The sequence below is a fragment of the Coturnix japonica genome, chromosome 1, assembly GCF_054131305.1.
Source record: "Coturnix japonica strain WE chromosome 1, WE-NBRP24, whole genome shotgun sequence".
Classification (NCBI taxonomy): Eukaryota; Metazoa; Chordata; class Aves; order Galliformes; family Phasianidae; genus Coturnix; species Coturnix japonica.
The window spans coordinates 91,272,345-91,287,930 of NC_140663.1; the positions used below are offsets into that span (position 1 = coordinate 91,272,345).

General features: G+C 36.6%; 1 protein-coding gene across 2 annotated transcripts in view; it reads right to left on the reverse strand.

The window, feature by feature from the left end:
• The window catches only part of TMPRSS15 (transmembrane serine protease 15), a 102,291-nt gene that overhangs the window by 75,894 nt on the left and 10,811 nt on the right, over nucleotides 1-15,586 (reverse strand). For both annotated transcript variants that reach the window (XM_085547588.1, XM_085547596.1), the window contains 2 exons: nucleotides 7,889-8,030; nucleotides 4,566-4,623 (listed from right to left, as the gene is read on the reverse strand). In XM_085547588.1, coding sequence (XP_085403714.1) covers nucleotides 4,566-4,569 — 4 coding nt within the window. In that variant the 5' untranslated portion in view covers nucleotides 4,570-4,623; nucleotides 7,889-8,030. The remainder of the gene's footprint in view (nucleotides 1-4,565; nucleotides 4,624-7,888; nucleotides 8,031-15,586) is intronic.

The window sequence follows — 15,586 nt, forward strand, 5'->3', positions numbered from 1 at the left end:
TAAATAGTGGAATCATGTACAAAGGAGAAAGGGTTAAAGAGAAAGTAAGTTTATGTTTCTAACTGAACGATATGGATTGCTAAGGGAAGGTTATAGGGTATTAAAGGTGTTTGAATGGGACAAACTGTTTTGATGGTATAAGAAAGTGTAATTGAGGGTATGTGGAAGTGTGGAAGGTTCATGCTCCAGTTCCGTGGAATGGCAGCGTCCCGAGTACTCAGCTCTCGGAGGAGAACTACATATCCGAGAGGACGTCACGGCCAGAGATGAATCACCCGAGGAGGACATATATAATCTCGCTCCGAGGCTGGAATGCTCTCTTCTTCTTCTCTCGCTCTCTGCGTTCCAGCTCTGTCATCTCTGCGCTCCAGCCCTATCGCCTAGAGTTAACAGTAGGCCTCCCGGTTTTCAGGGATTTTCTCTCTCTCTCTCTCTCTCTCTCTCTCTCTTTTATATTATAGCCTCAATTATATTGTACTACATTGTGTTATCTTGTATTCCTATATCATATTTAGTAAAATGAGTTTCCTCCTTAGATTGCTGCCACTGTTTTTGTCCATTCCCTTCTTTCCCTTCATTTCTGGGGCAGTGGCCCCTGTCACGGGCACAAGTAAACCTAGATAAGCCGTGACAAGGCACTCAAGGTGAGTTTGGATGGGGCCTTAGGCAGCCTGAGCTGGTAGGGACAACGCTGCCTGTGGCATGGCAGTTAGAACTGGATGGTCTTTAAGGTCTCTTGCAACCCAAGCAATTCTGTAACTGTCATTTGTAAGCTCCAAAATAAATTCCACCCTACTTTTCCATTTCTTTTTTCATTTCTATGCATTCACATTGAACCACACTGAACGACATGAGGAAAATGAGTAAGAAAAGGTAAAGAAATATTCTATCGTATTTTCTCACTATAAAAGGGTCTTAGGCAGACACACAGTAATTAATTAGTACATAAAGACGCTTGATTCACTACTCTTCACCTTTGTATGAGAAAAACTGAGAGCTAAATAGCCATAAGTGACCTAAAATTATTCCTCTAATCTCTGATGTTACTGCCATCATTAACAACAAAGGCTTTGATTTTAAGCACAGTAAAGGGAAAAAAAGCCACCAGTTTGTAAACAATACTTCTGTAATTCATGGATCTAGTTGTGTCTTCTTATTACTCCTCTATTTCTTCAGACTTATTTTAAAGTAGGGTTCAATTTTACTTACAGTGAAGGCAAGTGAAATCTGCTGTCTTCATCCATTATTGTGCATGTAATTTGTTACACCTTGATTTTACTTCAAATTTTGCTGTGTTTTGTTATTCTTTTTTTGCTAATAGCTGTATACACATCACCAGTATGAATGGTTAAAAATGTTGTTATGAGGGAAAGGACCAGATCTTATGTGTAAAGCCAAGAATTCATTATTAGGCAAATAAAATGTTAACAGTAATGAAAACAAAGCAGTAGCTAACTCATTTGCAAAAGAGTAACACTCACAGTTCAGCCAATTTTTATTTGTGCTTTCTTTAAATGATGTATGATGATAATATATTCACATATCGTTATTTATTTATTTTTTCCCCATTGGCTACATCAAGAATATACTCTGTTTCAGATATAAATGTTTATCTTAATTATTGGAGTAACCATTAGAACATCAAATCCCTACAGTGTGAAAGAAAACTGATGAAAAAACAGAGATACCTGATTCTATATAGGAAAGATGATTGTTGCTAAGTTAATAGATAAAAATATAATGAAAAAAAAAACCAAACACTTTATGTATCTTTTAAACCCACTATAATTAACTGTAGTTAGGCAGCAGGAGAAGCTTTTCTTCCACAGTCAGGTTACTTTTGTCACTGTATCCAGAAGATGCAGGTATGGAAAATGATTAGTAAAATTATCTTTTTTAAGACAGCTACTGGAAGAGAGGACTTCACACATATGGTCAGTCATGATTCTAGGAGAATGAATTAGATCAGACCAGAAAAGTACAGTAGTTTGCATTTCTTTAACAGCAGTGGTACTATTTAACTGTCTTACTCATCCTTTTCTTATCCCCCACAGAATTATCCCATCAAACAACTTCAAGCCTTCCCCTGCTTTTATAGCAACATCACTAGTGTCTTGCCAACTATTAACAAGTTTGATCCCTGTGGTCATTGCAGGGAAAATAACAGTATTTCATCCATTCAAATATAAACTGTGAACTCATATATACCAAAACTGGTGGAGAGGTTTAAATGAGTGTATAAATTAGTTTTTGGGGCAGTCTTTGAGAAGTAGGCAAGAGATGGGAAAAAAAAAAAAAAAAAAAAAAAAAAGTACTTGTCCTAAAAAGGTAAGTATATGTCAATAGAAACAAAAAGCAAAACCAAACCCACATATATGTGCAGGCATTGGCCATGGTGACTCATATCTGCTGCATTTCTCACAAAAGTTCTAAGAAGTCATGAACAAATTATTGCATCATATTTCTTACAGGAAGTTATGGACAGAATTTCCAGGGTCAGCTGTGACATTTGAGTTACGGAATACTAGTGGAATACCATTGCAAAAATGGCTTTGTTTTTGAAAAGGCTGAAAAAGGTATCTGGACTTTGTTTAGTACTTTTGAAATAAACATTTGGTGTTAAGAGATTATATATAGTTTCCTCCTAGGTGAGCAACAGAAGATGTCAATAGAACATCATTCGTATATCTCATTTGAATAGAGAATGCATTAGAATAGCCAACAATCTATGGCTGCTTTTGTAAGTTTTTATTTCATTTGGTTTCATGTCAATCCATAGGCACTGAAAATGCTTTTTCTTTTTCCACTGGGGGTTGACAAGTGTGGTTCTTTAACTTATGAACAAACTGTTCATTTATCACTGCAGTGAAAACAGGAATGTTATTTCAGGTACTCGGCAGGAATATGGTGATGATTGAGCTACCCTTTGATAAAGTGCATGCCCTTATAATCTCCGCTCTGAAGATTATTAACAGCATAGAGTTCACATGAGGTGATAAAATTTACAAACAACTACTTATATTTTTCATACAAAATGGAATATATGATACACCTGCTGAGATAAACAGTTGCTGACTAGCTGAAAAGCTAAAGGTTTCCAGATGGGCATTTGCACATTCATTACCAATTTAGCACAGCCTACAGCATTTCATACTTTTTCCCCCAAGCTCCCTATGAATTCTTTCTGGAAATGTGATGACAGTGGAAATAGAATAGAGCACTAATCACTAGTGCTAGAGAGTCTGCTCATTCTCCTTGGCTAGTGATTCTTTAGGGGAACCTTGGTAAACAAATTATTCAAGCTAATGCGCAAGTATTTAAATAACCTGATGATCTTCAGTGTCAGTCGCATCTATGTTCATGGAAACTAGGTCTCATAGTTGACACTATATTTACTATGATGTCCAGACAGATACTACTAATAAGACTGATATAATAGACCAAAGAAAATTATAGGATTAGTGTTACTGAACAGAATGAACAAAAATTTATGTTTACACAGAATTAATAAGTCATATGCTAGATGTGCACACATCTAAATAATGGATTTCAAAGACAATTTAATCTAAAATTCTTGGCAGTATTTCATTTTTTCAGGATCTTATCATCCTTCCCCGCTTCTCTGTTAATGACAGATCAGATTATGAAAAACACTCTCTACTGTCTACAAAAGTGCACCAAAGAAATATTTACCTCACGGATACAAAAGAAAGCTTTTTTCCCCCTTTTCCAGAACTCTGTATGTTTTAAGGAAATTGGGTCATGATATGGGAATTGGGAAACAAAAGTAGACAGTTATAAATCTTACTTGATATGTATCTCAAATTTCAGTTAATAGCATATCTATGATGCTACAGATAAACAACAGGGTATTACACTGGGTGTTAAGAAATAATAAGGATAACAAAAATGTATGACAGTGAACAAAGCAAATAAGCAAGAACATTCACTTCAGTACTGAAGAAAAGTAGGTACAGTGGGAATGAGCTATGGTTTGACATGACTGCTGAAAACGATTGATTTTATCTTCAAATTTCAGTCATATTTTCAATGTGACAAGACCCTGAATTTCGTATGCAATTTCATTCCATGTGTTTCCATGAAGAATAAAGGGCCATTTTTTTCTGCCTTTCTTTCTTTTTCAGTGTCTTTCTGGCTCAGTATTCTTGCTTTCTGAGTTGCTTAGCCATTACATTACATTAAGTTCTTTTCAACACAACTTGTCAATTCTGTAAGCATTCTCTTTCCAGAATTCAAGTTACTGTTACACGTTATGACTACATAACTATGACTGTCCTCTGGTTGCCTGCTCCAATTTTGACCTAAAACACATTCTGTGCTATGGTCTGTAATGGACACTAGGGGATGAACTGTTTGATCAGAGTCAGAGGAATGGGTTGGCAAGACTCAGTGCACAGGAAGGAATATGTTACTGTGTAGTCACTGCCACTAGCACCTTGCTGTCACCTAGCAGCTATCATCTCCTGCATTCTTGCACTGTAATAGTGTGGAAGTTTCTTCAGAATTCATTGACTGAATTTCCAGATATAAATACATCATCCTACCCATAAAAGCTTTTGAAGTAGATCAGCTTGTGAGGTTTTCAAGCTTCCTGGTGCAATACTGGAAGGGAGGGAAGAATGAGCACACTTAAGTTTTGCCCAGGCAACTGTTTTGTACACAGGCATGCAAATTACAAGTTAGGAATTTGAGAATTTGTGAGAGACTTCATGAATTAAAGAAGTGATTAATTTGTGAATTCATGTTGATGAGGCATTGTTTGATGTGTGTGGTTTTATTTTTGTTAAGGAGTTCATAATATAAGTTTAATTTACAGACTACATTGTCCTGTAAATTGGAGGGATTCAAATGGACACTATGTAAAACAGGACCTCATATTTCTCTGGTACTTAGATGGTATTTACTTTGTTTAAAACAAATAATGATGCTCTGAACATTCACATTAACTACATTATTAGTTAGAATTAGAAGCAAGAGCCATGTGGTCTGTGAAGCTGTTAATGATTCTTGCATTCACAGACCGGGTGGAAAAGCAAGATAAGGCACCCTTGGAACTGCTGCAGTAAAGCTTGCATTGCACAAAGTTGAGCAGAAGTTGGCATATCATGTTATAAAAATTTGAAATGGCTCTCAAGTAACCTACTAAACATGTTTATAATGCACCATGCTGCTTACTTCCCCATGTTGCTTACTTCCTGTGAATAAATCTGTCCTTGGAATTTTTTTCCTTCATTATTTATTTATTTATTTACTTATTTACTTATTTATTTTTTCCCTTCCTGTTCCTTAAACTCAGCAAATAGAGAGGACATACTGTCTTAGGTCTTCCTCCAGCAGTGTCCCTGTCCTTGCTTTGAAAGCTGGTTAGTATTCAATGGGCTCATATTCCCTGCCAGATTTGGGAAGGTCATTGCTGAAGATTAACTCTCAAATGAGACCTTCTGGAAGGCATCAGCATTTTTGTTACATAATGCCATGTGCTGTCATAGCTGCCTTGAAAATATGTCTGTGCAAATCACACCTCCTCCATCACTCCCAAACTGGTTTTAGTCAAGACAAGTAGCTGAGTGTGAATTTGATGTTTTAGACTAGCCTGAGACGTGTCATTTGTGGATGTTTATGCCAAAAATTTCTTAAAGGACCATGTTAAAAATAATGCCAGTGTTCCTCCCCCCAGCATACAGCAGTACACAGGTTATTAATGACATTTCAGAACAGGACATGACCTCTCATCACGTCAGTATCTGAACCGGCAATAAATACAGCTTGTTCAGAAACTCAGGCTGACAGAATTCTTAGTGGTTGTATTCTATTTATTAAAGTGATAGCCATTTTATTGCGTACTGGTGATACAGAAGAAGCTATGCTGTTTACCCCCATGTACATCCTTTGTATAGAACTTAACACTAGGCATATCACCTCTAATTTAAATCCTGTCCCCTACAAAGTCATATTTCTCTCTTTCAAAGCCTTTCCCTATGATAGTGGAAGTGGTATCTCTTTCTAGGACTGGATGTTATTAGAGTTAACCATCACCTTTATTGCATTCTGAATCTTTAACTATGAGCCAACATTTTATTATAGTGAATTCAGAGCAAATATATAAAAGAACTCCCAAGCTCAAAACAGCTCCAAGCTAAATGTGAGAGTATCAGTAATGACTGGTATATGAAAATGAGAAAGTGATACATTTTAGTCACTCTAATACGTGTTGATATCAACTCACTGAGTGCTCAGTAGTTCCCAACAAACTGAGTTGCTCACATAGTTGTTTAACATAGAATTAAAGCTGCAGAGTGAAAAAACAACAACAACAACAAAAAAAAAAAAACAACAAAAAAACCCCATATAATCAGGCACAAGGAGCTGCTAGTCTAATAAGTTAGCTTCATAAAGATTGTTCAAGAAAAAGTCTGAAAAATATCTAAAGAAGAACAGAAAAATACTTAAAACTGTTGAACCTTTTTTTTTTTTTTTTTTTCCCACCACCATCTAGCATTATCCTCCATTTTCAACAGTGAACTTAATAGAGATTAATGGCATAAACAAAGAACTCCTATGATACCAGAACTTACTGTCTGTGAGAAATGAAGCAGGGAGAATAACCTACAAAGTGATGCATTATTTAAGCATTGACCTGTGAGACGGTAACCAGCAGTTTGACAATAAAAATATAGCATAGATTTCTGGGTCACACTTTCAGGGAGGATATTTTACTGCTCTGTAAAATAAGATTATGGAACCAACAGTGATTGTTCCTGCACTCTTCCCCAGATCACCTTTGCTTAATAATCCATCAAATCTTAAATTACTGTTCCTGCAGTTTCAGCTAGAAATCAGACCATCAAAATACACTGTTCTTGGGTCAGTCTTAACAACTGTATTACTACTATGTGTGTGTTCAGTTGCACTTAAGCAATTCCATCCCATCCACCTTACTTACATCAGAGAGCACAGAATATAATTGAGGAAGGTTAATTCTGCAAGGCATGCTGAGTAGCTGAAATTCTTATTGGTCTTATGCTCTCTTGGCATAGCTTTCGCAAAACTAAACATTTCTGAGAGAATTCTAACAAAATCAACCCCACTCTTACCTCAAAATGTACTTTAAGTACATGGGTCACTTTTACTTTGCAACATTTTGGAACATATTTTGTAACCTAGACAAAATATGCTTGGTCTACCTATACAAAAACTAGATGGCATGGGGAAAATTTGGACAGTAGGGATATAATTACACACTGTGGTAGTGATTGTACTAGGATACAATACAGCTAGGATCAAAAGAATGAGCAAATATTTGGAAGTTACTGATTTAGGGTCATTCAGCATTTTTACCTACCAACTTTTTCAGAACAGCACAGCAAGCAGAAGTAGAAAAGCAGACAACTATACTTAAAGAGGAGGCAAAAACTGTGTTTTGAGTGAGCTAATAAAACACAGTAGTTGTAGAAAGCAGTGGGGTACAGAGAATGGGGAAATTAGAAGTCAGGGCTAACTTCTGCTAATGAAGAAACACTGAGCAGCTGTCTGTCTCTTGTTTCATTGCAAGCAATAGCAGAAGGCTCTCCAAATTTTTAGGCCAGTGATTCCCGAGCTATGGTACAAATGTTATTAATGATATGGGATCTTTCAAAATAGATTATAACTCTCTAGAAGACCCCAATTTTTTATTTTCTCATGTTGGAAAAAATAATAATAATAATAATAAAAAAAACAACAACAAAAAAAAACCACAAAAAAACCAAAAAGTGTTTTAAAAGTAATTTCTCTCTGTGGACTCACAGCATGAAAATGTTCAAGGAAATATTGCCTCACAGGTATTTTTGAAGATGATGACAGATTTTACAATAGTTCATGCAGTTACCTTTTAATAAGCAAGTTCCCTTCAGCTTGCAGATTTCAGATGTGGCTTAACCCTGGGGAGCAGCTAAACCCCTCACTGCTGTTCGCTCACTCCCCTCTCATTGGGGTGGAGGAGAAAATTAGAAGGATAACAGCGAGAAAACCTGTGGTTGAAATAAAGACAGTTCAACAGATAAAACAAAATCAGTGGTCAGAAACAAAAGAAAATAAGGAATTCATTTGCTATTTCCCATTGGTAGGAAAAGTCTAAGGAGTTTGCAGGACTTCTACATACACACCACTTACTTGGAGAAACAAACACCATAATGCCAAGTGTCCTCCCTCATTCATTCCTTCCCCCAGCTTTTATTTCTGGGTCTCTTCCAATCTCTGACATTCAGTGAGTCTGTGATATGGTGTGGGACATTCCTTGGACCAGTCTGGGTCAGCTGTGCTGGCTGTGTCCCCTCCCAGCTCCTTGTGAACCCCCACCTCCTTGCTGGCAGTGTGAGAAGCAGAAAAGTCTTGGGATCTGTGTGAGCCCTTTGCAACCATTAAAACATTGATGCGCTATCACCACTGATCTGGTCATTAATCCAAAACACAGTACTATATGAGCTGCTATGAAGAAAGCTAACTTTGTTCTAGACAAAATCAGTACATTTCACTCTCTTACATGAGCAGGCACCTTAAAGAATATTACCTTACTTTGGAAAATTGGCTTTTATTGGCTGTCATCTTAGCTAGATAACTCAGACATGCACAAGTTCATGGTTTTAACCTCCTATGAATTCTCCCCAGGCAAACAAATATTTCTTCAATTGCTTTCAACAAAGTAGTGTGATTTGTATAAATACATTAGAATTGTCTTTGAAATAAAGTAGTTCACAGATACATCATTTTCATGGGAGAAAAGAGTTCTAGTATATTTTCTATCATTAACTTTCCATAAGATGTTAAAAATGCCATGTCAGCTGTTCAGAGATCTAAATGATGTTTTCACTGATGAGCCAGTTTAAGCAAAAAGGGTAAGGTTAGATGAGAGACAGAATTTCCTATTTGGTTGTAATTTAAGCAATATCAAAAGTAAATTGGGTTATGTAATTTCATTTCAGGTTTTTGTCTTGAAATAAGTATTGTTTCTGGACCACGGTGTCAAAGAAATCGAGTGGCACAAAAACGTGCATTTCATCCTGTGGATGGTGCTCATGGACTGTGAGAAAACGAGTGACTTCTAAAACCTATGTCTCTGATAAAATTTTAAAGGGAAATTCAGATTTGTTTGTTCCATAGCTGCAATATATTCAGAAGGCAAGACTTGAATAGCCAAGGTAATCTTAAAATGATTCAAAATGCTCTTTATTAAGCACAGGTAGCAGTTTACATAAGCTTAGTACCTACTCACATAGCCACAAGTAAGTTCAACAAATATAATATCTTACCTGATAAATGACAGACTGAATCTGCTAGGGAAGAAGAGGGGTATTGTTACAGTTCCAGAATGGTATCTGCTACATACAGTTAAAGCTACTGTTTCAGACAGCACAGTCAGTGCACTGTCCTATTGGAGGCTTTTGACCATATCTCTCGCTTTCTCTCTCTCAACATCCTGTGACAATTCCCTCAGTCTCTAGCAGGGAGGGCAGAGGATGATGATGAAACAAAACTCAAAAGCTACTAAAAACTCAAAAACTCTCAAAAACTCAGAGCTACTAACTCTGAAAATGACCTCAGGGTTATTGTGCAGTGATTCATCTTTTTTGATGGGGAAGGGAGAGAGAAAATGCAGGAAATACATGTGGATAGCTCTACATTTGGTCTTTTGCCTAATGTAGCATAAAATACTCAGATCTTTAGGGATAGCCAAGGTCCTTATCTTCACCTTGGATGCTGAAGAAAGACCACTCAAGGCCAAAGAAACAGAAAAGGAAAAGACAGTTCCACAAAATGGAATAAACAATGAATCTGAGGAAGAGTAAATATAGAGGTAACCGAGAGAAAATCACTTGAAGAGAATTGCTTGATATTGACCCAGAAGCAAGAAATAGTAACTTCATCCCTGACTATATTGCCAAGGTAAATTCACAGAGAGTAAGGAGTGTGGAAGATATTGCCCACCAGGGAAAAATCAACATGCGTTTCACATGAACATAAATTTCAAGTCTTCTGTGCCTGTAAAGTCCTGAAAAAAATACAGCTAGAATCGGAAGAAATCACATCTGAGGCTGGACTTCATTTATTTCTTCACATTTACTCACAAATGCTCCTTTTCCATTTCTCTAATGCAAGTAACACCTTATTTAACAGCTACTATGTTGTCACATTCATTCAGTACAAGCAGAAGTTGGTAGTTATGTTCTGCTACCATGTTTTGCGATGGAGAGCATCCAACATTCAGAGGTTACAAGGTTACATCCTCACAGCTCAATCTAGTCATTGTGACAAATACGATCATTTACAGGACAGTAAATGATCACACATTTGTAGCTATTTGCTACACCTCAGTGATAAATTTAAATGTCCTGAACAAAGGCAGTCTTTGAGCTATATAAGGAACCTATAAATCAAGATAGTAAGTTGCCATAATAAAATTTCTATTCCTTTAGTGAGATGTAACTTGAGAATAAGGAATGCAGAGAAATTTGTGAGCAAATGTCATCTTTATAAGGAATGGTATAAAGCAATTTAAAAATTAAGACTTCAAGGTCAGGCTAGCAGTAATTGATCAAGTGCTACATTTTTGTGAATGAGTATGCTAAATGTCCTTTCTGCATGAGTCTAATGGAGCTACTGCTGAATGAGTTAAAGCTCAGAATCCTAGTATGTTCAGATTCTCGGCAGGAACTTGATAAATGTGCTTACCAGTACACTTCTGAGTGACTTCATCACAAACTACAAGGTTTGTGATAGGAGTGACTGACAGTATTTCCTCCAAGCAGAGAGATGTAGCCAACTCAAAATACCCGTGTCATACTGCATATTCCTACTCCAGATATAATTTAGCTTTAAAGAGTTATTAAATCTCATGTCCAATAAAATGTATATTTTGCTCTTAGAAACTCAGTGAAGTCAAATGTGATGAAAAAGTTATCAACAGGCAAGAACTTTGTGATGAAAATTAATGTTTTTTCAAGATGGATTATTTGCCTTACAGCCAGCGTAGCAGCAAGTTTAAATATATATATATGTATGTGCATATATGTATTTAAACACCAAACTCTATCTTACAGGCCAATGACATCCGGATACTCAGTGATTTTTACGTAAAGCAGTTTCTATTGATACCTGACAGGAATTCTCAATGTACTTCTATAGTACTGCCTTTTAAAAAAAGGTATTTCTTAAACTGTTTAAGGTATCTTCATGAGCATACAAAAAATATGACTTCTTGCAAACGACACTTCGTAAAGGACTATCTGTTTCAGTTTTTTCAGCCCATTGACAGATAATAGGATATACAGCTCTCCACTGCTAAGTATTATCACAGTCAGAGGTCGGGCAAGCTCTCTTTTCAATATTCCTTATGGGTCATGAAAACAACACATAGGAAACGAATTTTTTTCCTCTCCTCTCTGAGCTCCTGAAATGAGATGTTCCTTCTGCCAGAGCTCAAAGCTCAGAGTTTTCTCGAATCTAGACAGAATCAGTTGCCTGTGTCAAGTTTACAGTCCATAGCCAATGGTTGTCACAGGCAACTCATACCAAGAAAAATGGTGGATCCAGTCAATGCCTTTAGCACCTGCATTATAAGGAGATCTCTCAGAAAAGTATAAGTGTTTGATGCAGAGAACACTACTCCTATTACTATGCATACAGAGCTCATGTTTGCTAGCCTTTGCTTAGAAAGACCTTGCTCTCACTTTGAAAGGGAATTAACAGATACTTTCTACACAGCATGTGCAGACCAGAGCCAGAACAAATAAACAACATATCCACAGAATCTGGAGATAATCTCTTACTGAAAAAGTAAGGAAAAACAAAAGGTACTTTTAGCTAGCAGAGCTGGGGATACAGCACATGTAAATCAGGCAGATGTATGTTACTCAGCAGATAACTCTAATTTTCAGGGAATATATTTCTTTGTGATGAACTGTAAATATCTGAATCCATTACAGATTTGGGGTACTTTGAAAGGGAGTATCACATAGATCTATGTGTCAAGTCTATGATACATCATAGCACTAATGAGACTTGCATAGATTTTTATTGAATGGCATGAAAAGCAAGTGCTTACTGTTCTTCCAGGAAGGCAAATACAATTTTCCCATAATAGCCCAGGCAAAACAAATTTGGAGCTGAAAGCTAATAACCTTCAAAAATGAGTACATTTCCTCAGCAAACAACGTTACTACTTTTATTCAGACCAAGATGTGCTGACTGTCAGAGGGATGACAGACTGATATTTTGTGATAACAATATGGCCAGGGCATTTTTACTGATGCTATTTGAGAGCACAGAGTTGTTAGAGTGGTGGTGCTGTGCTACTGAACTCTGTTATTCTTAAACTGACTAATATTATCATCTGCCCTCAATATGTTATGTTATGGCCAGTCAGATGCACCACTGAATCACCATACTTAATCTTCCTACAATAAAGATTTTTATTCCTTATTGTTTCAGCCATTTGAAGTGAGCTCCTTTCCATGATCACCTTTTTACATTTTGACTATGTCTACTTTTGTATTATTAATACAAGATTTCTTTCTATTGATTATGTTGAGATTAATGAGAAATTCAGAGAGTGAACTAAATCTGGTGGCTATGTAATTTATTCTGAAGCTGCTTTCCTTTTTCTGACTCTTACTAGGTGGAACCTTATTTTTGTAACAGATGCCTTCAGAATTTTGCACAGAATATATAAAAGAAAGAAAGAGGCAGATTAAGAGATTCCACACTCTGGTGGCCCAAAATGTGTTTAGGGATTAGGGATTTCATTCATTCTCTTTTATGCATTATTGTAACTCTACTGATGCAGAGTGGTGACATAGTGTTCTCATCTGAACCTGATGGCTAAATCCCAAAGAAAATTTCAGTAGATTCTCAGAGAACATGAGAGCTTGAGGACTCTTCTGAACAATCATCTAATTTGTAGAAAAGGAGGTACAAGAAAATGTGACCTTTCAAAACACGCACTCTTTCATTGTATTTGGTATTTGTTGAAGAAATAGACCTCCAGTCTGAATCTGGAAGAGAATAGGAAAATCATGTCTAGCTCACAACTCTGTTAATCAGATAAATAATTGCCTTAAGCAATGACTTTGCAGATGCAAAGGTATGGTCTAGTAAAAGAAAAGTGAGATATTGTGTTTGAGTTTCCAGCAAGTCACAGTGGGATATTGCATACAGTAAGGCTGTGTCAATGCTCAGCAATGTATGTATTCTAAGAGCTGAAATAACAGAAATTAGTAAAACCACAGTAATCAGAACAGCTTGATGAGCAACCAGTGATTAGGGAAAGAGTAGCAAGGAACAAGTGGTGGAATTGGAAATGGCTAACCAACCATGATAAAAGTAGAAGTAAGGAACAGGTAGCCAAATAGAAACAGCTTACAGCACAGGATGAGATGCAGTTTCAAGACCATTCTACCATGACAAAACCACGAGATGTGCAAAATGAAGGAGGTGAATGCTCCATAACAGAAATAAAGAAACCAGCTAATTTTTCAGTTGCCTTGCAATCTCATTAGAGAAGTGGACTGTAAATATTTATAGGTACAGTGTATAACATAGCTATGCTATCTTACTGTTCTACTTAGGGATGTCTTTTTCCTTTTCTTGATTTGATAACATTAAAGGAAGTTAGGTCAACTAACTCATATTACTAAGAAGAAAAAAAAACAAACTCATTGAACCCAGAAAGTTTAATTACATTTCCCTGTATTTTCAAGATGAGTTTTGAGCTGGTATTTTAACAATGGCTTTGAGAAGCACCCTTGCCTCTTTTCCAGTATATCAGTTCTGACAGTCTGTGCTTGTTTACTGCTGACAAGAGAGTAAGTGATTGGGATAGAGAGTTAGAAACTCAATGTTGTTTGGGTTTTTTTTGTTTTTGTTTTTGTTTTATTTATTTATTTATTTAGGGAGTTTAAGTGACAGTAAACGTTCTCTACCATTGTAGAAATAGAAGCACTGGATGCAGAACAAATTAGAGCAGGTGTACTCAGTCTTTCTAGCTAGGTAGAGTACACAGACTTCGGAATCTAAAGTATATATTTAATGGTCCTGATTAAACAAATAAAAATACATTATACATGCACAACCAGACCACATTCTCCCAGCAACCATAAATTACAGAATTCTTCTAGAAAGAGAGCAGGGAGGTCTATGCTATGGGTAACAAAACAATTACTCCCATCCACTCTTCATCCCTTTTTTTTCCCCTTTAGTCATGTCAAGAAATAACTCCTCTCAGAATCAAAGATGGATAAACTGTTTCACTGATTACAATTGGTGCTTAGCTGTCATTCTACTATGGGACCCAGTAGTCTCTCAGTTAAATGACCAGTTGTTTGCTCTCAGCATGACAGAGAAGGAGCTGCCAAGCATCTAGAGAGGGTAGCAGCTGTGAATAACTATCATCATTAGAGAAAAAAAAATTGCTGTTATCAGAGGATAAGGTATCTTAGACTAGGTAGAAAACCAGATCAATTGTCCTGATCAATTTCAGTCAGCTGGCAGAGACCACAGGCTAGCACACAAAAACTAAGTTGGTAGACCAAAAGGAAGTGGTTTTTTTTTTCCATAGTGCTCAAATAATTATACGGCTGTTCACAACAGTTGTACAAAATATATTACTAGAAAAAGGGGGTGACAGTTCTTTCTTGAAAAGTCTTCATTTTTGAAAGTGAAGTGTACTTTCAAGATACAATTTCTAAGTGTATCTTGAAGGTCATATCCCTACTATTTGTGTGCTCATAAGAAGCATAGTCCGGATTTCAGGACTCTGTTTGAACATTTCTGGTATTCAGATACATAGAGCCCGCAGATATGAAACTCTTCCCCCACCCACCATGTGGTATTCTACTTTTCAGTGCTCTGCAGACTTCCACGTGAAGAAACACTTGACACTGCATCCCTAACTATAGTTTTCTTATTTTACCTGAAGTAGGATGGGATTAGATTACTCACTTTGGCAGTCTGATTATCTCTGCTCTTGTCTAGAGAGAACACTGTTTAGCACTGCATTTCCAATTTTTATAAAGAAAGGCTGCAATCTGACGATGTATCTGTGCCTGAAATATGTGAAATTTGAAGTTCACCCATGAAAAAATCTAAAGCAATTCCACTCATTTTTTGTTCCTATAATTCTAGTGATTTATGACTTCAGTTCGTATTAGGTCAAACCTGGCAAAGTGCTTTGGTTTTATTAAGATCTACAAGACCAAATACCAAATTTTGTAGGTAAATTTGTAGACCATTAAAATCAAAGAGAAACTCTACCTACAGGTAGAGCAATATGCTATTGCTTCTGTGATCTGCGCTGTGATCTGCTATTGCTTCCAAACATTCCAGACACATTCTGAAACGGCTGATCTAATGAGGCTGCAAAAAATGAATTCTCTTTTCTTGGCTCTCTTAATCCCTTGTAGTTCTGTGTATCAGCTTCTATTAAAGTTAGAGATCAGTCTCACAGATTCAGTCTAAGATAACATTTGTTTAAGATGGCAGAAGGATACCATGAGAGATCAGGGGGGATAATATCTCAGAGCAAAAACTTGAT